We start from the raw sequence: 27537 nt of genomic DNA on the forward strand, positions 1-27537 counted from the left end.
GAACCACTGGTTGATTCGACAGACAGGTATATCATCAGTGAATATCAGTAGGCGTCTCATGGTTAATTAGTGGGAAATATTTGTAGCAGTATCGTTTTGTATTTCAGTCAACGTTTCTTGTTATGAATCAGATGCAGTCTGTAATATGTTAAATTGATTTCCACCAGATGCTGATAACTTCGTAAATGTTTAAATCTGACCACACCTTTTTCTTTGTGATCCGTTGCTAGTCTTCGTTGATGAAGATGTATAAACATATTACGTCATTGTATTTTGTTTATTTACTTGAATTAACAACATATAACAGATAGTTTCCCCGCAAAAATCCAATATTGTTAGAGAAAAAATGAAATCGTGTCTGTGGCTAATGATTCTAATCAAGTTTATATCCTTTCCTATGAAAATTGAGCAAATAATGTTTAAGTGTTTTTCCAATATAAACTAAAGTAAACTTGACCTCCTCACCAGGACGAAACGCGAGACCCCAGCATCATATAATTCACAATTTTTATAACACCTTAAGAACTTTGCAATTGCCAGAATTCCAGAAGACGATTTTTGAAGTTTTAGCCAATTGACCCCGCCCCTAATGCCCCTTGGGGTCAATCACAATTTTTTTTGTCAATAGTAGGATTTAATGGCCATCTTATACTGATATTGTTGACAATATTTGACTCATTTGCTATTACAAATGACCAATAATGCTCAAAAATGTGTTTTCCTTGTACTATAATAAACTTAACCCCCTCCCCAGGGGAAAACGAGAGTCTCCAGGTCATATAATTCACACATTTTGTAAAGGACCTTAAGACCTGTCTACTATGAAAAGTATTGATTCTACTTCATCTGTGAGAAGAGAAGATATTGAAATTTTAGCCATTTTGACCCTTTTCGACCCCTCCTACAGGCCCCTGGAGGGGGGACCACACAATTCAAAGTTTTGGTTGGCCTTATGCCTTACACAATTATAATTAATCACTGGAGACTTTGTCTCAGGTTACCTAAAAGTTAAGTTATTTTTTACACAAAAATCCGTATAAACTATTTAGCGATTAATTTAGAGTATAATCAGATGCTTGTGTTATATCTCTATAACATAAAATATATCTAAGTTAATATTTAAATTACTTACTTATCTTGCCCATTTGTTCGTAACTGCTGACAAAATTACCCCTTATAAAAAATGCAGTGCTTTAAATGCTCTGCGGAAGTCGTAAAACTGAAATAAACAAACGCATGAATCGTGGGCGATGGCCTTGGGCAGACATCAATACATTTTGCGTTTTATTATTTTATTGTCTTTGTTTGATAAAATTGCAGGATCGAAACAGATATATATTCTATATCCTATAATATTATAATGAAATATTTATATTCCATATCGCAACTTGATAAGCGTTTCGGCATTATTTTTTCTTACTCTACAGATAAAATAGACATATTACGAATGCAAGAACTAATTGATGAACCGTTACAGGTAATTTTATCTATCATAAAAGCAGTTGAAGGAAAAACAAAGCACTAATGATTAGTAGGTATTACAGCCCGAAATCACTGTCATTAAGTTGTCGTATATCCCACAGCGACTAAGAGGCACAGTGTAATTAAGATGAATTAAGCATTGTGTTCCTTACTGAGAAACGCGTTTCGTTAATGTAAAACAATCATTGTATATTAGAATGAAACGATACAGAAATACAGAAAAGGATGCATTATACTCGGTGAAAATGCAACAATTATTTTTCTGTCCCTGCTGTTAGTACTCCATCAATTTATGTTACATTATTTTCTAAAGTGGAGAACTACTTTCTGTTAAAGATAAAGGATGGGATTCCTTTGGTGTTTTATTTTATGTACGCGACATGTGTATCTTCTGTTATATTGTGATAGCGGGATAGAGATCTGATCATGTGATGTATTGAACAATTGATGTTCGTCGCTTCCTATAACCAAGGTTTCCAAATCTTTGGTTAAGGCCATCGGTCTGATCTTATATGTATGAGTTTGGTCATCATCGGCAATATACATGCACATTCACCATGGGTTCTACATGTATGCTTGGTATTATTACCTCAAAATAAACACCGACGATAGATAAAGGAAACTATAGCTTACACTAAATACCGATAACGTTAGGCAAATTGGTTGATTACGCTTAATATCCTATTAACAGCTAGTGATATTTAAGGAAGGCTTCCGATGTATATAATGCGTTGTGTGTGTGTAAACGTCAGTATGTTTTATGAGGCTGCAGTTTGTTCGTGCTGTGCCTCTTCATAATAGTGGGATGGACTCTTTTTTATAGTGCTATCTGCATGACTCAATCAACACACCCTATCCGGTTACATTTAACCGACAACTGAGAAACCAGTCTAACTCAATTCTTAGAAACTAACACTTTTAACTTTTAACTATGGTCACAGCAGCGAGTGTGAACTCTCTTCTAATACAGTTTCATCTTCCTTACGTTTAACGCTTTTAGGTCAGATAACATGATTTTTTAGGTCAGTGTACGTTTTTTTCAAATCGTGTGGGAGTTCGTTTAATGATAAATAGATAACATAAACGTAAGTACGTACGTTCTGAAGACGTGAAAATGTCTGAAAAATTATGGAAAATAAAAAAAAAGAGTAATAACAAACCGATAACTAGTGTATTGTATTAATCAGGTCTTTATCCTCGTTACAGCAGGATTGTCGAGAAATGTACATGCATTAAAACAGACATGCACTTGATAATCTGACAAACACTACCGGGCGGCATTAAGGGAGACGTTAAGGAAGAAAAAAACAAGTCAGGTTAGGAAGAAGAGAAAAGATTAGATCCCTAATTCAGACTTTTACGATCAGGCAGTGGACTGGTACAATTATAACAACTGGTCTTCAGGACGGACTGAATCATGATACTACAGGAAGCGTTTCTCTAAAGCCAAGTAGGTGTGATAATGTCTAACAGTATCAAAAGTACGTAATCTCTGCAGATATGTTATAATATTCCGTTTCAGTAGTAAGAGCGATAATTTTGCATAAAGACCGTCTTAATCTTTCTCGTCGACTCCATGCTCATTTCGACAAACACAACCATACGTATGACAAGGAATTTTGTTTTAATAGTTTTGTAACTAATACAAGATTTAGGTCTGGCCGTTATCAGTTTTATGTGATTGGGAGGGCCGGTACAGGTTATGTTCACAACAGTAATAAATAAAACCATAACATCATACAACAACACAAATCGCAGTCATCAAAACAATGGATTTGAATGTTAAATCATAGTGTATGTAGATACAAAAGAATAATAACGACAGATTATATTGAAACAATAAAGCAATAGAACTGTCATTATTCTCATACGTTTGTTATCCTGGGAAATTCAGTGTATAAAAGGCCCGGTCAGTCAATAATGATTTACATGCTCCGTCAGTATTAATATCATTTAACAACGAAGTCTATTATCCCAAATATCCCTCGTGAGTTACTATGAGAGTGCGACACCTGTGTTTTATTTGTGAGTGACACGATTTTCCACATCGAAACAGACAAATACAAGTCTCTTGCTGATAGCTTAATACCAATCCTGTGCTGACCTTGAATAACACAGTTTACATTTCGGTCAATGTCTAATTACACCACGAATGATAATAATCTGTTTTGATCCGGTGTTATTAACATAATTGTTCTGAATCCCTCCTCATCAATAAACGACATGCATTGCAACATCGCTGCTATAAAACATATCCCTGTAGAATAACAGTTTTACAACCTTAATGCAAACAAATGGCTAAAAGATATGTGACGATACAATCGTGGGCGCAGACATTGTAATGGGAATCTTTAATTGAGCACTTTGCCATGTAAAGCGGTATTGAATGAAGATTATCACGAAATTCCATTTTTCATCAAGGCTTGCAAATTTAAAACCCTGTCAGATTAATGAAGTCTGGATGTTTCATCTCTTGTTCCATTTACAAGATCATTTAAGAAGGCGAAGCAGCAGATATATTTTCTTATCATTACTGTTTTTTCTAATTTTAAACATGAAAGTGGCGAGGTCTTTTTTTGCATTGTACGTATATAAGATACATTTGTAATTCTGAGAGCGGCATTATGATCAATGCCCAGTTTCACAGATGAAAACATATTAAAATTCATAACCTTCAAAATATTATCATATCTGAGCTTTTAATACAACATAAAGCCATCTTAATGTTGTTGTTTTTTTCAATTTACTTGCGCTATTATATAAGCAGGTATAGACGCTTTTGACATTTGACCTATACCTGGATACTGAGTTAACATTATACTTTCTCTTCTCCCTAACTGACCTTCTTCCGAACGTCTTCCTTGACAACGCCTCTTTTTGGTCACCGGTTGCGGCTCGCACCTGGTAGGAATGCGATTGGTTCTGTACCCCGGTCGAGATACATCCTATATTCTGGTTGTTTTCAGCGGCAATCATCAGTGGGATACCACTGTATAATATTTAACACAACATGCACCAGGCAATTTATACAGGTTAAACAACGCATGCATAGGAAGACATCCGTAACCTTGCAAACCAAACACAATTTTGACTCTAGTGGATTGACTATCCAACATGCTCGAACAAGGGTGGGGAAATTACAATGTATTTGTTAGCCAGTATCTAGGGTACTGATAAACAAGATAACGATGACACAAAACAAAAGATTAATAGAATCTTACATGGGTCTGTGAAGTGGACAGGGATATCTCAACCCGAGTGAAAGATTATAGCCGATCAACCCGAGGCTGCCAGACAAAATCTTTCACGAGGGTTGAGATATCCCTGTCCACTTCACAGACCCATGTTTGATTCTTTTTCTACCATACCAAGTAGAAAAAAATGATGAAATTCCACTTGGTTTCCAGCTTTTTCATCGCGCCATTATCGCAGGAACGTCGTTATGCGCGAAAAATGATGACGTCATCTACAATGCGCGCCGCAGTTACGCCGCATGTGTTGATGACGTCACGTTATTGTCTAGCGCGTGTGAGCTGTCTTACACCCCACTGTGGAAGATTGAGATATCTTTTCCATAGCAACCGCGGGATATCCCTGTGAAGTATGGGAGAAATTGTGTGTCCCAAGTGATATAGACCAACTATAAAGGATGACAAACGTTTAACGGCTTCTAACTCTACTTGGGTTCCGTAATGTTGACCAAGATTGATAATGGTGTTTACCTGTTATTGATATAATTGGGAATAAACAAACTTAGAAGCTCTCTTTCTCATAATGACTTCCTGGTCAGAACATATTAGATTATCATTCATAATGTCAAACATGTAATGTTACTTCAGACGTTAAATGGAATTCTTTGTAATTTGTCTGTATTGTGTAATTTTATTTATTGTTTTCGACCAAAGACTACTGAACTTTGCTAATCAATCAATAAATAATAAGGCTATTTGATTTTGCTTGTCAACAGATAAATATGCAATCTGCATTCACCTTAATCCATTACATATCTTTATTATCACTACTTTCCTTTCTGAAACGGAGTGGAAATAATGACTTAGTCCTGATGGTTCGCATTTTGTTACACACGAAAACCCATTTCATTCACTTTACTGTGATCCAACTTCTTGTCACCGCTCATGTCCATCGACATTTTCACCTTTACGATAGCAGAATCAATCAATATCATATAGCTCATAATGTTTAACTTATGGATTGTTTGTTTGTTTCATTAATTAACGTCCTACTAACAGGTATGGTCATGTAAGGACGGCCTCCCATGTTTGCGGTGTGTTGCGTGTATGTTGTGCGGGGTGCATGTTTCGGGAGACTGCGGTATATTCATGTTGTGTCTTCTTGTATAGTGAAACTGTTGCCCTTTTTATAGTGCTATATCACTGGAGCATGCCGCCGAAGACACCAAGCAACACACCACACCCGGTCACATTATACTGAACCAGTCGTCCACACTCCCTTTTTGCTGAGCGCTAAGCAGGAGCAGAAACTACCACTTTTATAGACTTTGGTGTTCTCGGCCAGGGGACAGAACCCACAGCCTTTTTCACAGGGGCGAACGCGTTACTTATGGAGAAAATCGATTCCTTCATTATGTTTGATAATCATATCTTACATATTCTATTACAAATATACGCGCTTTACAATTTGTAGATCTTTTAATCTAACAATGTTTTTGCTTATGTGTAAATTTTGATAACAGCGACTGCAAAGCTTGTACATTCAAAAACATCTAGCTTCATCACTGACTTTAGAAAATGACAATTTACTCAGGTTTATATAAAATACATCCATGTGTAAGATGATAAATAAAAAATCCACTTTACTATCTATCTCCTTTGATCTGCATAATTATATAAATCAATACCTTTGTATTGTCGCAGTGTGCGCTCTAATTAAACCGTGTTGTTTGAGCGATCTGGTATAATTCCGTTATTATTTTGTAGTCGATTTATCTCTTTTGATGATCGGAGTTGAGTGATTTTCATCGTCCAAATTGTTAAATTTCCTGTTTACGCTCGGTGCGTGTTCAAATAAATACCCTTGGATTAGAAAAGTTGTATTACGGAAAATCGTCTCCGGTCTGGTTTCCTACTACAATTCTTCGTTGCTCAAAGTACATTATTACAATATAAGCTTTTAATCCTTGGAGTGGTGCTAGTGACTTCTGTCGTCCGGGGAAAGAAACTCTAACACAACGATATGATTGCCGGGGGATAAAATAAGTACAACATTGCTTTTGGAAGTTATGAAAAATTCGTACAACTGGATATATATATATATATATCAGTAGTGGGGTCAAAACGTTCTGACGGACATCCTGCTTTTGCAAATAAAATTCTTTGGTATTAACAAAAGCATTTTTTTCAAATTAAACCAGTGTTAGAAGCCGTTGAAACAATTTCAAATGAATTTTCCATTCGAGCCAATTTCCTGAGACAAACAGAGGACTCGTATCTTTGATAATTTGTTTGTCTGTTTGTTTGATTAATAAAAGTCATTTTTACAGCTATGGTCGTGTAAGGACGGCCTCCCATGCACGCGGTGTGTAGCGTGTATGTTTCCCGTGGTGCGTTTTTGGGAGACTGCGGTATGTTCGTGTTGTGTCTTCTTGTATAGTCAAACTGTTGCCCTTTTTTATAGTGCTATGTTACTCACAAACATGCCACCGAAGACACAAAGCAAGGAACGAATTCGAAACCTTCATCCTTCAGATAGCTATACATGATCTAGTGCATATCTAAACTAAATCGAACATCACCCCTTACAGCCTGCTTAAACTTAGTGCAATGTTCTAATGGAAGGATATATATGCCTTGGTTTTTTTAATATCCACTTCCTGGTTTTGGTATTTAACATACGTAACTGATGAGTCCTTGACGGACGGACTATTACCACGAAAAAAATCCCTGGCAAATAACAGGACGTTAATGATAACGTCAACAAACAAACATCTGTACGTTTCCCATTCTTTTGCATACTGTATAATGATTGAAGTTTGCAGGTGAAAGTAACTTTTCACGATTTATGGTTTGAAACTTATTCAAGGGGGTTTAATTTCGAAAGTCTCCATTTGTAGGCTTTGAAAGCGTCATTCACGCGACAGGCTGAAATACTAAAAAGTATAGAACCATGATTTTTAAAACAAAGTATTACGAGATATTAAATTTAGCCCATGTTAATAAATCAAGTATCCCGAAAATATCAACAATAAACTTCTCTTCCAAGAGACGTTTTACACATGTACATTTCACAAATAATATCGAATATATGTTGCACCTGGTACAGGGTAATTTAAAGAAAATACTTAAACCAGCGGGTACATATCACATCACTTCCTTTTTAAGAAGCTGCAATTAAACTAAAAAAAATAAGATATTAAACGAAGACTGAGTATTTTTCTGCTCTTCGTAACGTCTCAAATTGGCTAGTGTACAACTTTTTCCTATCACGTAATTACAATCCCATAAAACGACGGACGTGGATAGAGGTCATCCGTCAATTACCGCAGACGTTGATAAACCTGAACTACACAATGTCACAGTAACTTTCGATTCCATGTCAATACGGTGGTGAACCCCGCAGTTTCAATGTAGTACAGTTAACAGGTTCCGAGACCAGAGGCGCCAAGTGAATGTCAATTCAGACTGATCAGTCAATAATTATCCACTAAACCTTTCCAGTGAGATTTTGTAAGACCCAAGCTGTGATAAAAGACTACAGCGACTATGAATCCATGATCTATCAGCAGATACACCTGTATCGTGAATAGTTCTCAATACTGAAACATAGCGTATCTTGTGAATGGACTTTTCGTTTCCCTACGTGTATACTCTTGATATAAAATACATGTTTTTTATTTGATTGTGCTAAGGTGCTGTTTTCTGCCCATTTTATTTTACATTCTTATTTGCCTTTACTAAGGTGTTGTTTTCTGCCCATCTTTTTAAACATTTTATTTGGTTTTGCTAAGATGTTTCTTATTTTCGTTTTTTTTCTAATGTGGTGTTTTCGGCCCATCTTATTTTGCATCATCGTGGGTGACCCTCGATTGATTGCACTGCACTACGCTACACTCGTAGCAAAGTGTAGTACAATCTACCGTGGGTCACCGCCGATGATTTTGCATTATAATTGCGAAAAGAAGTAGTAGTTGTGGTAGTTAACTGGGTAATATGCCCGACATTCCAAAACTATCCAGTCACGAATGGGCTACCATTTTAAAATCAACGAATTTTAGGTACCGATTGCTGATCGACGTTCTCCTTTCGAAGCCACATACCTTATATATTCTATCAACAACTCTTTCGTTCCCTAAAATGACTTAGGTAGTGAGATGAAATGACTGCTGAGATATTTTAAACTTTATTTACAAGCATTGACTTTGTTGGCAATTAATGTTATGGTCATTTAGAATAAATTGCAAATATTGCCAATGTTTTTAAACCATTCGTAAGGATGCCATTATAATGTAATTTACTCTACGGATATTAACGCGTTGAGCATGGAAAGATATAGTGGCTGCTTGAAAATACAAAAGGAATTGATGGATTATACATCAAACAACCCCAGGATTCATGCTTTTAACTGGATTCTCTAGTAACGATCAGTACATAGTCTAGTTCCCATACATTCAATACCGGTATAAATCATGCTTAACTTTGCATTAATCTGAATCAAGCAGATTTACGATGCCGATTAGAAATAACATTGGGATAAACTTCTGGCTGTCACCGGAGGGTGTCTGACATTCCCATATAATGATGAGTTCTTTTAGAAATGCGATTCCTATTGAAGTTTAACAGTGATACAGAATACCTACTGATCAATATTTGATTCTCCTTCCTATACTAAACTATAATATTACACATATTTACAGTGTCAACCATTTGTAAATAATCAATGCAGATATATTTATCTGCTTAGTAAATTTACACATTAAACGAAGTTAATGTCTTTATTTACACGAAAATATGAAAATATAACGGCATATTTAAAAGGACGATTTACATGATATACGATTGGTTTAAATAATAGATTTATTAATTTTACTAGCCATTCTATCGACATTGTTCAAGTGCAAATACATCGCGAGGCACATTAAACAATAAAATGTTTATATTTATATGCAAATCTTGATGGAATATTCCGATATCCAGACTCTTTTTATTATTTCATTAACTACCTTTTCAAAACACTTTTATGAAACGTTTGGTTTTTACGTCATCTGAGACGAAGTCTCTAGTGACCTATTCATACACCTTTTACCAGTCGTCGTGCGTTGTCTGTCGTATGGCGATAAACAATTGTTATTTTCGACTTCTCCAAAACCACTAAACCGAATTCGTTGAAATTTTGCAGAAACCTTGCATGCCCAAACGTCAACCATAATTATGAATTATATGCTCTGAGCCCCAAAGGGGCCCGAGGGATGGGGCTAAAAGGTGTTAAAAACTTTAAAAAAAATTCTTCAATAATTCCAGAATTGGTAGCATCAAATACTCTTCATAGATTGAAAGTCTCAAGTCAATTACAAAAAAAAAAAGTGTGGATTATATGACCTTGATGTCTCGCGTTTTTCCTGGGGAGGGGGTCAAATTTATGATATTAAAATAGGAAAAACAGGTTTTGAGCATTATTTGGCCATTTGTTATAGGAATCAAGTCAAATGTTGTCATAATTATCAGTATGAAACGGTGATTGAAGAGGGGCGGGAGCAAAAGGGGCCAAAAAGGTTTTACAGTACGTAACCATTTATGCTTCAAAATGTTCTTCTCAACAATAAGCATAATTTTATTCCCTTCAAATAAATAAAACTCAAAATGACCTTTCAAACAAAATTGATTTAAACATGGACATAGTCATTCAGATCCCCCGCCAATGGAGATATCAAAGCTGAAGTAAGTTTGATTGTGGAGACTTATGTGTATGAAAAAACAGGAAAAAGGAAGTTGAGCTAAAGAAAGATGGAGTATAATTCAAGTAGTTGAAGTTTCGTGGAAATATCTCTGCTGGTTTTAGAGTTATGCTCCGGAAATGAACCTGCTACAAAAATATGATATTTTCAGCAATGTTTCTATGGTTACAGAAAAAAGCACAAATAGTGGAAACCTAAAAATAGCAAAAGGCACTACTAGACCATAAGAACAATGTGTCTATGAAGTTTCATGGAAATATCTCTGCTGGTTTTAGAGTTGTGCTCCGGAAACGATTCTTACATTAAAATCTGCCATTTTCAGCAATGTTTCCATGGTTACAGAAAAAAGTACAAAAAGTGAAAACCTTAAAATAGCAAAATGCACTACTAGACCATAAGACTAATGTGCCTATGGAGTTCCGTGCATATATCTCAACGGGTTTTCCAGTTATGCTGCGGAAACAAACCTGGTGCACAAATATGATATTTTCAGCAATGTTTCCATGGTTACGGAAAAAGTGCAAAAAATGAAAATCTAAAAATAGCAAAAGGCACTACTAGACCATAAGAACAATGTGTCTATGAAGTTTCATGGAAATATCTCTGCTGGTTTTAGAGTTGTGCTCCGGAAACGATTCTTACACAAAAATCTGCCATTTTCAGCAATGTTTCCATGGTTACAGAAAAAAGTGCAAAAAGTGAAAACCTTAAAATAGCAAAAGGCACTACTAGACCATAAGACCAATGTGTCTATTAAGTTTCGTGGAAATATCTCTTCTGGTTTTAGAGTTATGCTCCGGAAACGAACCTGGTACAAAAAAATGATATTTTCAGCAATGTTTCCATGGTTACGGAAAAAATGCAAAAAATGAAAAACCTAAAAATTGCAAAAGGCAATACTAGACCATAAGACCAATGTGTGTATGAAGTTTCGTGGAAATATCTCTACCGGTTTTAGAGTTATGCTCCGGAAACCATTCGTACGGACGGACAGACGGACGGACGGAACCCATTTGTATATCCCCCGCCAACTTCGTTGGGCGGGGGATAATAAATATGGGGTCCATGGATGTCTCTTCCCAGGGAAGATGGTAAACTATGTTTTGTCCACATGTAAGCCATTTTATTGGATAGTAATCGGATAATAAGTGTCTATGATGGTCCTGGCTGACATTATATATTACCTAGGTAAATCAGTACTCAGGTGGCCGTCAAGGCCTCTTGGGCCTCTTGGGCCTCTTGTTTGCATTGAAGTCTTTCACAAACAATAAACAAGGGCTCATAGCAACGAAATCTAAAGAAATGTCTGAAAATCATTTGATAACGCGTCATTATTTGAAAATATTATTCCAAGTTACATTACGACTCCCTTTTAGCAGTAGCACAACGACGAAATGTAAAGAGACATTACTGTTGGCACATCGTAACAGCAGTAACTGACTTATTGCACGCGAATGTTCACTTATGATATCTGTAAACAAACAGTGGCATTTGATACAAACAAACAATCAAGTGTTTCCATCAAATGCAAATGGAAGATGTGTCAAACCAACTTAATTGTGGGTTAAAGAGAATTGTAAACGATCCTACTACATGCGATAGAAATAATTTCTTTTGTGTGATAGGGTACATGCGCCTGATTAGGCATCAATATTATAATGACAAGTGTTTGCATCAGTTTAGGATTTGTGTTAGGGGCTCTACGTCATCATGATAATACCGAATATTTACATTTCCGTTTTCTTTTTGCTAATTAACCTTACCAACTGCGAAATCGTTTTACACTTGCGTAAACGCAGTGGTTGTCGCGCAAGAATACACACACCGGAACACTGACTTCCGCAAGTAGTGTGAATGCGCATCCGGTAAGGCCTATTGTTTCTGTATGAAACATCTTCAATAGATTGCATGTATGAATGTTATGTAAATCTTAAATTATATATCAGCAAATAAAAAATTAACAAATATTGTGTAAATGGGATGAAAAAAGATAAAGTCAGTGTTGAACTATATTTTGTGTACTCTCTAAATTTGACAACATTTCCCGCCAAATTGAAGCCAGCTGTTCCGGGATTCCATCAATTGACCGGCTGTTCCAACGATCGCATAACATTGGAAAAACAGTGTTTTATTTTATTTAAACATTTGATTTGAATGAAATGGTCAATCGAAATGTTAATAGAAGGAATGATTTTTATTGTTTGTTGTTTACTGGTGTGTAAACTGCATTTTTTGCACAGATATTTCAACATGACGGGCTGACACCCGTCATTTAAAATATCTGTACAAAAAATGCAGTTTACACACCAGTAAATAACAAACAATAAAAATCATTCCTTCATTGAATGATTGATTGCTTGCTTGCTTACTTGGTCGTATGGCAAGTCAATTTAACATTTATGGAAGGAGAAATGTCTATCCCGTATTAAATCGAATTGTTTAAGTTATCTTATATTATTATATAAGATATCTTATATAGTGTATAAGATATATTATATAGAAATTAAATAAGATACAAGATATCTCATATAGTATACAAGATATCTTATTAACTTTTCTATATAAGATATCTTATATCGTATATAAGATATCTTAATTAATATATGAGATATCTTATACAATTGAAATCTCGCTGCTATATAAGATATCTTATAAAGCAATGATAGAGATGGCAATGAAAGGGAGAATCAAGCGCTGATTGGTTTAATTAAACGATGTATTGAAGATGCAGAATAAGTTAATTCAAATCTCTTTAGTTGTCAATTCGGACATGGCGACAATAGATATATTGGCTATAATGGTGGCCTATCTATACATGCATTCTTTTGTCTCGTTCAACCAAAAGCTTAATACTGGCGTAGTATGCGAAGCCAACAAGAGTCTGGCTGAACGAGTAGCAGAATAATGTACATCTCTCTATGACTTCCAGGTAAGGGACACTTCATTTCTGGGCCTTTGTTGAAATCTCGTTCCTATACATGATATCTTATATAGCAACGATATTTCAATTATATAAGATATCTTATATATCATTTTAGATATATTATATAAATAACTTAAATGAGATAAATCGCGAACCTATATTCTTTTCTGATAATTGACATCACATTCAATGTTTATTTTTTTACTTTGACTTCATATCATGCCAACAACATCAATACATATAATTTATCTCCTTCCAACTTTAGAATCCTTTTATTGATTGTTTTGTTTTCAAAGAAGAAAGCAAGGTCACAGAAAATAAAATAAAAATTTGTGTAATTAAGTTAATATGATGCATGATAATATGAATCATGCATGGCATGGAGAGAGCGATCAGCTCTGCTTGTTTATTTTAGTTTCTATTTCATGTAGCTAGAAGACATCATTTAGAAATAAAAGGATGTACTTTAAACTATAGCCGTATATGATAAAATAATTGTCTAGCCTAAACTCAAAGAAATGAACTCAAAGATACGGATTTCTCTGTGTCCATGCAAGGCATGGAGTGCCGCGTACGCGAATCCTATGATTTTGCGCCATTTGTTGATGTGATGTGATATCATGATTCCTTCGCTTGGTAGATATTCTGACCGCATTCCATAGCCTTTAATTTTCAAAGTTGCATTTGCATTAGTTAAATATATATTTACTGGGGAGAGCAGTACTGGAGCAACGCACAACCGGAACAGGTTAAACTGGAAGTACGAATTTTTTTTAGTCATTCATGCATGCAGGTCATTGATCTCAATTTGTAGACTAATTTTGCTTTTGTACATGTTACCGGAACAGAGCTTCGACATTCGACGCGCAAAGCGAAAGAGCTTTGCTCTTATGTGATAGTCTGCACAGCTTTTGTTCTATTTGGTGTGGCAAAATTTTACAGGTTCCCAATATTGTAAATCTCTAGATCTTTGCACATGAACTTGTACAACATTCTTCAGACAACAATTTAATCTTTCAGACAATTCAAAAGCACAGAGGCTCAAAATGTTATTGATATCTTTCCTTTTGACTCTCAAACCTAAAATGCTACAACATGCATGCACATAAAACACAAATATAATGAATTTGGCCTTGTGTTTATGTTTTTATACATCATATTCTCATTTTAGATACCGCTCGCCTCATTTGTTTTGGAAAATGAAAATTTAAAAAAAAAACCTCTCGCCCCACTTTTTTTCCCCAAAATCCCAAAGAACTATTTTTCAAATTGGTGTGGCCTAATCTGCAGGGCCCATATTACAGACACACACTTAGATTCACAGATGCAACATTGACACCGCCATACTTTTGGGCTGCCCCCTGTGAGGTAGACTCTGGGTTCCCCTGGCCAAGACACAACAAAGTCTATAAAAGTGGTAGTTTCTGCTCCTGCTTAGCGTTCGGTATACAGGGAGAAGAAGGACTGGTTCGTTGTCAGTATAATGTGACCGGGTTTGGTGTGCTTGTGCGGTGTCTTCGACGGCATGCATCAGTGATATAGCAAATATAAAAAGGGCAAGAGTTCCGCTATACAAGAATACACAACACAAACATACCGCAGTCTCTCAGGACATGCACCTCGCACTTCATACACGCAACACACCGCATACATGGGAGACAGGCTGTTAATAGGATGTTAATTATTGTGTCTCAGTGTAATAGTGACAATAAGATATTGACCATTCCAAGGTGTTTTCGTAATGAGCCATGCCTCAGAACCTTCCTTTCGGGGAGAATGCTCAACACAAGGCCAACATATGTAGTTGGATTGCAAAATATCCTGCAATACTATGATTTTGCTTTTATCGTGTCAATGTAACCAGATGACCTAGATATGTAAATTCAGATTATCTTGCCTGATAGAAATATCCATATTAGAATATTTCTACAGGTAACCCATAGTATAAATAACTAATTCTGTTCACAATCAAAGTCAATTTCGATAATAGAGTGGTCTAGTATTAATGTTTTTGACATTTATGAAAAGCCTATCAATGCAAATATTCTAAAACATCTCTTACGTTCGTGTTTCATCAATTTTCTTATGCTATAGCAGATAAGATTTAAATGTCAAATATCTATACTGTAAAGAGGCAACAATTAAGTGTGCGTTCGATGAAGAAAGTTTAGTTTATTACCACTGATACTGTATACGTTCTCACAGCAGGCAAAATAGATGATATGAAAATAGACTTTCATATTTTATTCCCAGCAGCGTAGATTTATATTGGCGCAGAAAGTATAGCTTGTGAGCATGATGATTTTAAACTACAATTAAAAACATGAATATGACGATAATAATAATTAAGTGTAATACAAAATCATTTGCTTTTTCGTAATGTTACGTCTGCATTGTCTATTGTTATTGCTTGGTTGTTAATTTATTAAAGTCGTATTAACAGCTAGGGTCATTGCAGGACGGCCTCCTCACCTGTATACAATATGTTTATGTGAATGTCTGTAAAATTTGGAAGACTGCGGTATGTTAATGTTATGTCTCTCTGTAATAGTGGAAAATGTCATCCACTGAACAATTGCTTTTGGTACTACCCATTATGTATGAACTTTGATCAATTAAGCTATAAAAAGAGAAATATATATGCTCCTGTGTGAACCATTCAGAATGGTACAGAACGCAACATTTACATTGCAAAACAAAGTCCCGACCCGCTAATAAACACGATCACATAATCAATGTTCACGATTCATGCATTTGAAACTTTTTTATATTTATTTTTTTGAGGAATAGAATTTTGGAACAGCAGGTCTACAATGTATTAAACATTAAAGCGTAATGAATTAACTTCATTAGTAAAATTACAAGCACTACCATACGCTACATTTTGCCTCAGCAGACTTGGCCATCTAGCTAGCAGCAGCGACTAGTCATCTTAGGAACTAGCTTACATTTGCATTAGGAAAATAGCAATGTTATCAAAGTATCATTTGTTTGGGAAGAAACCCAATTAATATTTTCCCATGTAGGGACGGAATGTGACCGTGTCTGCGTAGCAGCGTACTTATAGTTGTTTTCCTAATTTGATCTACATATTCCTAATGGACATAAGATGCCAAAATAGTCCTCTTGGTTATTTTTTTCCATGAAAGTCTCTTTACTAAGACCCTAATAGCTCATTTCTTGAGACAGACATCTTGTGAATGTAGAGTTTTGGGGGGAAATAGTTGTTATTTGATACTATGATTTATTCTCGTTGAGCATGCATGAAGGAAATTCAGACCACACAAAGTAACGATCTTCAGCCACTTTACAGGACACAATGTCAGAGTACATCGCACAGAAGAAACGATACTCGTTTGTGTGAACCAAGGAAGGAACTATATGGTATTGTTAGTATCTAAAATGTAAAACCAGGAAGTGATTCCAACCGTGTAGACAAAATAGATTGTGAATTTGTCAAGGCAGTCTGCCCATTGATCAAGACACACACAAATCAAACACGGTCACATGGTGTATATTTAATAATAGAAAATACTATACTTAGCAATACTACATAATCCAATCATTGCTATTGTTGTAACTCTATTATCTATTATTTTGTTTATACATGTGTATAAAGTACAAAGACAACTTATCAGTGTATCTTAAAGAGGCCGTTCTTCTAGACTTCACCACGAAGATTGAATTAGCCCTCTTTAGAAAACTCCTTTATGGTGTGCTGGTAAAAATAACTAATTTTATATATTCAATGTGGAACTGGACAGAATATCGGATTGCTGAATTTTTTTATTAAAATGCTAATATTATCAAAGACCTGCTTCCTCTTTCCTTGATGGAAAAGGCGATTACAAGTTCATTGTTCCATTCTTCATCTAGTCTGCAAATATGTACAGTAAAGCTTTGTTATAACGAATTTAATGGAATCAGAAAAATGATTCATTATAACAGAAATTCGCTATAGAGTTTCTGATACTATAAGTTAAAGTCATAGACCGATTATACCCCGAATCAACGTTGTTACCAAGCACAGTCGGCACCAATGTCTTTGGCAGATTTTCATTACCAAGAATTAATTGTATACTAGTTTTATCGTATTTGATTTTCTACCAATCGATTCCCTTTTTGGCCCCATGTTTCACTTTAAAACAAGGGTACATCCAGCACTTTCAAAACAAAATTGTGGAAGAAATTGTTATTAAGGCTTCTGTAAGCCGTGTACTTTTTTTCCTTCACGTTTTCTATAGAGCGTATTAATCCCATGAAATACTTTACTTTTGACATTTAAAATTTCCTCCTCTTCTCACAAAACTCTGCGGGTCGTTGTCTCCTGGCAATTCTGTAGCAGAGTTATTAGAATACATAGCACATATAACTGTCCACAGCTTCAGGAATCTGAAAAACCAGTTTATCCTGACGGCCACATTTTGAAGAAGTTGCAGTTTATTGGGATCATAACGCGCCCCATAGAATATATTCTTAGAGGAATTGCTCCATACAAGCATGGTTAACATAAAAACGAAATCCAATCCCTATATTTACACTCACACGACTTTTTATTAATATTTCATGCAATAAAATTGTCATTTGAAAGTGACGTAATTATTCAATAAAAGTCGGTCAATAGTGGGAGGAGCTTACTCAATTGAACAGCGAATGATGACGCTTCACGTAAGGTAGAATTATTCATCCGCGACGACAAAAAAGTGCAATATTTTAGTGTAAAATAAACATGACAAACAAAGTAAATTTCAGAGATAATTTTATTTAATCAGATCAGAACTTTAAATAGGTATTCAATTTTGCTATAAGTTCATATATAGCGTAATAACATAAAGTATTTGTTCACGGCCACATGTGTGAACTCGGTAACCGTTATTGTGCAGCGAGGCGAGGCTGACGCACGCTTACACACTGGAGTTTTTCGAAGTTGTCAAAACACCTGTGTTCAAGTAGCTAAATTTGTTTGAGATTGTCGTCTGACTTGACGATATTACATCCTTCGGAGCCATGTGATTATATAATATACGCTTAGATCCATCGCCATCTATGGAACAACTTCACTTGTATGTACATTTGTGGTGACGCGTAACTGTCAACACGTGGATTACTAGCGGTGCATGTTTTATAATACACATGATTAAATTCTCAAAGAACAAAGACAAGAGGATATGTTTATAACTGACCTCTATCAGAGGGTCTCACGCCCGTCCACCCCAAAGACTCGATCGTAGGACGAACATGACACAGAGGTAATGTTTACATTTGACACCCATCATTTCTAACAAAAATGAAAGCACGTCGGCCCGGTCGGGATATTTTTCCATTTCTTTATACAATTGTTAATTTAACAATTGTTTGAATCATACATAAATATAAAACATGTATATATTGTTTAGATTTTTCCAAAATTCTATGAAAAACAACAATATACACGTAATGTTGCGTCAAAATGTAAACAAAGCCATGTGTTTCTTTTTTTTTTTTTTTAAAGTAGTCCTTTTACGTTGCACAGAACATTTTCATACGCAAGTTCAAAGTTCAATGTTACCATGCAGTTATGGTAAACAAAATCGGCTAGTATTAGAGTATAGTGACCAAGCCTAGCAAGTGTAAATATAATGTAATAGACATTGCCGTAGCTATGTCACTGAGGAATCACTATCTACACAATTTGCGTAAAAGAGGACGTATCTGCAGACGCGATTTTATAACGTATAGATATGCCAAGAAAAGACATCTTTATTCCATTGATGCAATGTTAGGGATTTAATATGTATGTATTAAATTTCCCCTACATTCTTTATTTCTCCTGTGAGGAAGGCTCTGGGTTCTGTCCCCTGGCCGAAATGCACCAAAGTCGCCCATTGTCAGTATAATGTGACCTGGTGGGTGTGTTGCTTTGTGTCCTCGGTGGCATGCTTCAGTGATATAGCACTATAAAAAGGGCAACAGTTCCACTCTACAACAAGACACAACATGAATATACCCACAGTCCCCAAAGACACGCACCTCGCATTGCATACACGCAACGCACCGCAAAAATGGGAGGCCGTCCTTACATGACCATAGCTGTTTATTAGCCAAACAAACAAATGTTTTTCCGTGTACTTATTTCTCCGTTGCTACAAAATGCGACTTCGCACTTAACAATCACCACACAATACATCCCTTACTGGAACGCCATCCTGAAATGACACGACGATCGTGAAAAGACGTTATAAATTTCAACCAAAATATTGCTGTTTTTTCGGCAGCATATTTCATCGAGATTATAATGCTAATATTATTAAAAACCTGCTTCCTCTTTCCATGATGGAAAAGGCTATTACAAGTTCATTGTTCCATTCTTCATCTAGTCTGCAAATATATACAGTAAAGATTTGTTATAACGAATTTAATGGAACCAGAAAAAATATTTCGTTTGTTTGTTTGTTTGTTTGTTTGATTGATTCATTAACGTCCTTTTAACAGCTATGGTCATGTAAGGACGGCCTCCCATGTGTGCGGTGCGGTGCGTTGCGTGTATGTTGTGCGAGGTGCGTGCGCTGGGAGACTGCGGTATATTCATGTTGTGTCTTCTTGTATAGTGGAACTCTTGCCCTTTTTATAGTGCTATATCACTGAAGCATGTCGCCGAAGACACCAAGCAACACACCCCACCCGGTCACATTATACTCACAACGGGCGAACCAGTCGTCCAACTCCCTGTATGCTGAGCGCTAAGCAAGAGCAGAAACTACCACTTTTACAGACTTTGGTGTGTCTCGACCAGGGGACAGAACCCAGAGCCTTCCTCACAGGGGCGAACGCTCAACTCAAGGCCAAAAGTGAGGCGTTGCCAAGGGAGGCATTAGGATGATAAAGTCAGTTAGGAAGAGGAGAAAAGATAAGATCCTAAATTTAGTCGCCTTTTACGATCATGCAAAAGGGGCAGCAGGTACAATTCTAACGCCCTACCTTATAAAAGAAATTCGCTATAGAGTTTCTGATACTATAAGTTAAAGTCATAGACCGATTATACCCCGAATCAACGTTGTTACCAAGTAAAGTCGGCACCAATGTCTTTGTCACATTTTCATTACCAAGAATTAATTGTATACTGGTTTTATCGTATTTGATTTTCTACCAATCGATTCCCTTTTTGGCCCCATGTTTCACTTTAAAACAAGGCTACATCCAGCACTTTCAGAACAAAATTGTGGAACATATTGTTATTAAGGCCTCTTGAGTCTCTTGTTTTCTAAATAACAACCGGCACTTCTGTAAGCCGTGTACTTTTTTTTCCTACACGTTTTCTATAGAGCGTATTAAATCCATGAAATGCTTTACTTTTGACATTTAAAATTTCCTCCTCTTCGCACAAAACTCTGTGGGTCGTTGTCTCCTGGCAATTCTGTAGCAGAGTAATTAGAATACATGGCACATATAAATGTCCACAGCTTCAGGAATCTGAAAAAAACAGTTTATCCTGACGGCCACATTTTGAAGAAGTTGCAGTTTATTGGGATAATAATGTAATAGACATTGCCGTAGCTATGTCACTGAGGAATCACTATCTACACAATTTGCGTAAAAGAGGACGTATCTGCAGACGCGATATCATAACGTATAGATATGCCAAGAAAAGACATCTTTATTCCATTGATGCAATGTTAGGGATTTCATATGTATGTATTAAATTTCCCCTACTTTCTTCATTACTTCTTTATGTCTTTCCCCATGGCCCTGCAGGTAGGCCGTTAGAATTGTACCTGCTACCCCTATTGCATAATTCGTAAAAGGTCACTAAATTTAGGATCTTATCTGTTCTGTTCATTCTAACTGACTTCATCTTTCCTTATGCCTCCCTTGGCACTGCCTCACTTTTGGTCTTGCGTTGAGCGTTCGCCCCTGTGAGAAAGGCTCTAGGTTCTGTCCCCTGGCCGAAATGCACCCAAGTCGCCCATTGTCAGTATAATGTGATCGGGTGGGTGTGTTGCTTGGTGTCTTCGGTGGCATGCTTCAGTGATATAGCACGATAAAAGGGCAACAGGTCCACTCTACAAGAAGACACAACATGAATATACCACAGTCCCCAAAAACACGTACCTCGCATTGCATACACGCAACGCACCGCAAACATGGGAGACCGTCCTTACATGACCATAGCTGTTAATTAGCCAAACAAACAAATGTCTTTCCGTGTACTCATTTCTCCGTTGCTACATAATGCGACTTCGCACTTAACAATCACCACACTATATATCCCTTACTGGAACGACATCCTGAAATGACACGACGATCGTGTAAAGACGTTATAAATATCAACCAAAATATTGCTGTTTTTTCGGCAGCATATTTCATCGAGATAGCACTTAACATTACGATAGACAAGACGTTACCCAATAACAATCGGATGCAGGACGACCGTACTAAGTTCCATCAAACACGTAATCTACATTACATTTAGATGGCCTTGTTCACAGAACGATATCCATTATTTAAGATGTTACCGTGCATTACCCTTAGGTCAACTTGTCTGGTACTGGGATTGGTTGGACGATTCAGTAACATCATTACAACATTGACATAGCGACATTTATTTGTAGCACGGACATATTATATGAAATCGGGAAGACAGTCACATTTCTCAGGAACTCAGACGAAGGAAATGTCATAATTATTGGTAAAATCATTGTGCTATACTTCACATTACCTTATATGTCCAGCATTACCATTACCATGGTTTCGTTACACGATACATAATTTCCTGAAGCTCGTGTTCAGATAATCTTCGTGCCAATGTGTAATATATCGTAACCATTAAAAGGACTGGCCAAATGTTTCTTGACTGCAATGTTATTAATAGGATCTTTTATCTGTGATTTTAACCTCGATGTAACATTAATGAGATAAGTGTCTATTTTGGTCCTCATTAAGGTCCTGCCAAAGTAATCCAAGGTTTGAAAGACATTTAAAGAGAGAACCAATTACTTTAGGAACACGTATTCGACTGCTCTAGTAATAAATTATCCAATGTTGTTAATTCGTCCTTGACCAGAACTGCAGCCGGCTTCTTTGTCTTTTTAAAACTTAAGATGAAGAAAATGACATTGAATAATTTTTGGTTTGGTGTTCCCGCTTTGTACCTGTTATTCTCGTGGTTCCTTCAAGAATTCTACGACTAGATCGTTCAGGTCAAAGACACTATAACTACCACAGGTTAGCAAAAACCCCGGCCTATAGATCAGAGGTTTTTATTGAAGAGAAGTTATTGATAGGTCATATACCCTAGTAAATAACGTTATACTGAATGTTTCGTCAATTTATTTTGTACCATGCTTGTATAGTTTTGTATTATCGTATCATTTAATTCTTTCCGGAACGTAATTCCGGACTTCGTTTCGTCATAAGGCTCACTCACGAAATGCGAGCAATATGTTATTATTGTTAGAAAGGTATACATATTTACATGTTTTTATGAACAATGGGCTCGCTTTAGTAAACGGATTGCAATCATTTGGCTTAGAACACGTTAATCGATATCACAAGTCTGAAACCTGGGTTCGTTTTCATTTATAAAATGCGATCATCTGTCAAGCATATGTTTACCGATATCACAATTGTTAAATGCAGTATTATGTTGGATTCAGAACTCGCGAAAGACATTTAAAAAATATTTTTAATGTAACGAAATATGTTATTTTAGTAAACAGATTGATTGATTTCCTTGTAAACACTGATAATTGTAGTGCAGAGTATCCCAAGGGCAATTTTGTGTCTACCACAATACTTGTTATATAATAAGGGAGGTTATTTCCGCAAAAATGTATTTAAAACTTGTCTGTCGTCAGATGACGTCAAGTATCTTATATTCCGAGTTTTTAAAACATTCTTAATAACATTGTTCACATCACAACCGGCAATTTGAGAAACTGAAAATATGCATATTGAACATTTTCGGATGAAACAACCATATCCATATTATTATCTAGTTCATTTATACAAGAAGACACCAGACCTCTTATATACCACAGACTCCCAAAACACGCACCTCGCACTTCACACACGCAAGACACTACATGCATGGGAGGTCGTCCTTAAATTACGCTGGTTGTTAATAGGACATACATGTATTAAACCAAACCAAATCACAATCCCACCTCCTGAAGTTATTTTGCCAGTAGGTATTCAATTATTACCGATGATGGAACATTATCAAATGGAATTTTGACCGGATGTCATTAATAAAAACATTCATTTACATCATCCACATTGTCACAAGACCAACACTTTTAAAATTTTGGAAGAAAATGTGTTGAAAAGGAATGTATTTTTACACGCCTTCAAAACGAATACAAGGGAATTTAAAATCCAAATAATATATAGTATTGAAAAATCTAATTCGAAATTAACAAAAACGTTACAAAGACATAAATATCTTACGTGCCTTTGTCATATACCAAACCTACATTATGTATATATTGCTGGTCCTGACATACATTGATTTATATACATGTATATCTTGGTATCTTGGTATAATGCATCTATTCTGAAAGACTTTGCAGAGAGTATAAAAATTCTCATAAATCAAATGATGTTATTCAATAAAATGATATTGGTCCACAAACACGTTTTGAAATAATTCGCTTGCCTCGCCCACGTTTACAACAAAATTTGTCAATCCTAATATGCTTTGACATCCGTAAAGTGTTTAAAGTTTCAGTGAATGCGGTTGAATTCGTAAGGGACAGCGTGTCATGACAAATGATAAAACGTTTCTTTTTATCCTTATTGATCAGGCATATGAATTGTTCATTTGATACAAGGATAACCATCTAAGTGACAAATCGGGTAAAAAGTAAAATGGCTGATATATTATCATCACACTACATTTAGACACTGATATAGTGTATTAATCTAAGTTAATTACAGAGGACTATTTCTAATATGACCGGCATGTTGGAATGTAAACAACATTTTTGTTATGTTGCAGGTCTGCTTGGAGGGTGACAACAATATTGACACAGGAAGAGGTATTCATGTTTGGCTGCCACGAACATGACGTGGAATTAGAGCAAGGGATCAATTTCGCCGCTTTCCTGTCAAGCACTATAATCAATATTCATCCAGGGCGTCTAATCACGTCAATAATTACACCAGAGAATATCCGATGTGGAAATGATTCTAGACATCGGTGCAAGAAGGAAAAGAGTTCCACCAATACATCATTTGACATATTCTGCAATATCTGTGTTGAATTCAATAAACCAATTCATTTAATAAATTTCTCTTAACAGAACTTGTTTACCTACGAAATAATAGAAACGCTTAGAATTAAAATAAAATGAGTTCCTTTTAACCATAATGAAAGTCAATGACGGATTAATGTCTTGATCTGAAGTTCAATGACAAATCTCCTCACGAATTCATGCAGGGGGAATAACAAATACTTCTTGAATCGTAATAGAAATCAAAAAAAAATTATGGAACACTTGTGTGATCAAAATTAGATTTTTCAAACAAAACAATTCGTTATGGCAAAATTTGATTTGTTTATTGAATCAATTTCATCCCAGAAAAGAAAGCCGCAAATGATGTTTTGGTATTTGGCGTAATGAAAAAGAACATTAACTTTACTGATCATCAATTTATTCACACAAGGGTTTAAACAATTATTTAAGTTTCTCATTTCATGGGATATCATTAATCGATATGGAAGATATGTGATATTTGAAGAAAACTACCTCGACATTTAACCATGGAAAATTGTTCGGCAGAAGTAGAGGGATTCGCGTTCTACGATTTAAGCCCAGGGATGATTGTTGCATGTGTGGCACTCGGATTGATCAACCTTGTCGTTCTTCTTGGCAACAGTTTAGTTATCACAGCTGTAATACGGAACCGGAAGCTGCGCACGATCACCAATATTTACATAGTGTCGTTGGCATGCGCAGACATGCTTCTTGCTATTTTTGTTCTTCCATTTTCTGCTGCTTTAGAAGTTTTACACTTTTGGCCATTTGGACAACCATTTTGCACCATGTGGCTAGCAATTGATGTTTTGCTATGTACAGCTTCTATTTTAAATCTTTGTGCCATAAGCTTAGATAGATTTCTTGCTGTAACAAAACCAATTCGATATCCTAGTCTCGTATCAAAGAAGAGAGGGAAGATATTAGTAATGTGTGTGTGGATTTTATCCTTTGTTATTTCATTTCCACCGCTAATTGGCTGGAACGACGAGAGAACTGGAATTAATCAGCATAGCAACTGGATAATAGCAACCTTCGATGAAACTAACGACACAAAGCTGAGTAATAATTCAATATCGGATCATTTATACAACGAAAAGGACATTAATGACACGGTCTGTGTGAAGTTATACCCCGAGTGTGAACTTACCACAACTACAGGCTACAGAGTGTATGCCGCTTTGGGATCATTTTATATTCCCATGTTCATCATGTCGTTTTTCTACTTCCGGATATACAGGGCTGCCACACGTACGGCGGCGTCGCTCAGAACTGGTATACTGATGACTAAACGCTCAGATGAACCGTCAAACAAGTGTCAAAAGATGGACACTATTGCCCTTCGTGTCCATCGTGGTGGTGGCTCAATCTACCGATCACCTTCCAATGTATCCAGCCGAAGGGCGTCCTATTTAGTCTGTGGTAAGGATGAGAAGTTAGCGAACTGTAATAGTGATATTGAACTTTTACCATTACGTAATCGCACTATAGCGTGCAATAATAACAATAGATCGTTAGGACATAACTATTCCGACTCCGATTTGAGAAATGGAACTTTCCGTCAGAAACATAGGTGTACTGCTGATCCAGCTAGCGACAGTGTCGCCGTGTATCTTGGTACGGCGACCTCCTCACGAGCTCATTATCCAGAGAGCCCTTATCAAAATCGAAAGTTGATAGTCAACAACCGGAACTTTAGTCAATCCAACAGACGCCATCGTTCTGTTCTTTATATCAATGACGGACAAACTAATCAAAAAATCAACATCAGGAAATTTCTACGGGACACCAAGGCGGCAAAAACCGTCGCAATTATAGTCGGCGCTTTCATTTTGTGCTGGTTTCCTTTTTTTACTATCTACCTGATTGGCGCGTTTTGTCCAGATTGTGTACCAGGTTTAGCTTTTTCAATATTTTTTTGGCTTGGGTATTGTAATTCAATGATAAATCCTGTTATTTATGCGCTATTTTCAAGAGATTTTAGATTTGCTTTTCGAAGAATTCTTCGCTGTAGGAGGTTATCTCGAACTTTTTTATTTCGAAGATCTGACCAATCCCCATGTAACAAAAGAATGTTTGGTTCCCCAGCTCTAGAGAGCGAAAGTTATTCTGACTATTAGTTGCAGTGTGACACACCAGAACTATATTTATGTGTACAACATCTGAACATACTTGAAACAACGGATATATACGGGATATTGATACTGTTCAATTTCGCCAAGACAAAAATCATCATAACAATACTGAATTAATGATGAAAAAGTCAAATAACATACAACCCAAGCGTCTTACGTCACACCGCTATTTTATGGTAGACTTTGACTAATTATCTGTGGGGGCATTGCAAGGGGCAAGAGTTATATCCTATACATTTTTATTAAAGAAGATTATTTGCATGCATCATATTTTTTAAAATTTCATATTTATTGAAACTGAAGATGTACATGTTGAAACCAATTCTTTAGCTACAGAATTACGTTTTAGACAGCATCTTTTTGATGATGTATCGCTGTTTAGAATAATTTGCTGATCTTCTGTTTTTGAAATAATAACATTTATTATAATCAATTAATTTATTTTAATAATAAGATAAGTGCTAATTTGCATATTCTTCCATTACATAGATTCATTGTTGTCATTAAAATCCAGTGCATTTCTTTGAACATGAATTCCTGAGCATGTGCTATACTGTACGGATTGTACATCAATCAAACATTGAAATATATTTTGATATAACTGATTATCTGTGATGAGCTGAAATATAAATTGGCTTGGCATTGCCTTACCTGATTTAAATGTACAAATTTTCTGCTTAATTGTGCTACCAGTTATGTCGCATGTTGTATTGAGTGTTTTTATGAATGCTATTATCTGTTATATGTAACGGTATGAAATGTATGAGCAGTAAAAATGTAAATATGGAATTATATATATATTAAATTCTGAAAATACGAAAATAATATCTTGTT

The 27537-nt window shown here is 35.9% G+C and overlaps 1 protein-coding gene across 2 annotated transcripts in view; it reads left to right on the forward strand.

Annotated features, from left to right (window-relative positions):
- Window positions 1-27537, forward strand: part of LOC138335276 (probable G-protein coupled receptor No9) — a 59066-nt gene extending 31529 nt beyond the window's left edge. For both annotated transcript variants that reach the window (XM_069284292.1, XM_069284290.1), the window contains exon 2: window positions 24310-27537. In XM_069284292.1, coding sequence (XP_069140393.1) covers window positions 25075-26688 — 1614 coding nt within the window. In that variant the 5' untranslated portion in view covers window positions 24310-25074 and the 3' untranslated portion in view covers window positions 26689-27537. The remainder of the gene's footprint in view (window positions 1-24309) is intronic.

Source organism: Argopecten irradians, chromosome 11 (genome assembly GCF_041381155.1).
Source record: "Argopecten irradians isolate NY chromosome 11, Ai_NY, whole genome shotgun sequence".
NCBI lineage: Eukaryota > Metazoa > Mollusca > Bivalvia > Pectinida > Pectinidae > Argopecten > Argopecten irradians.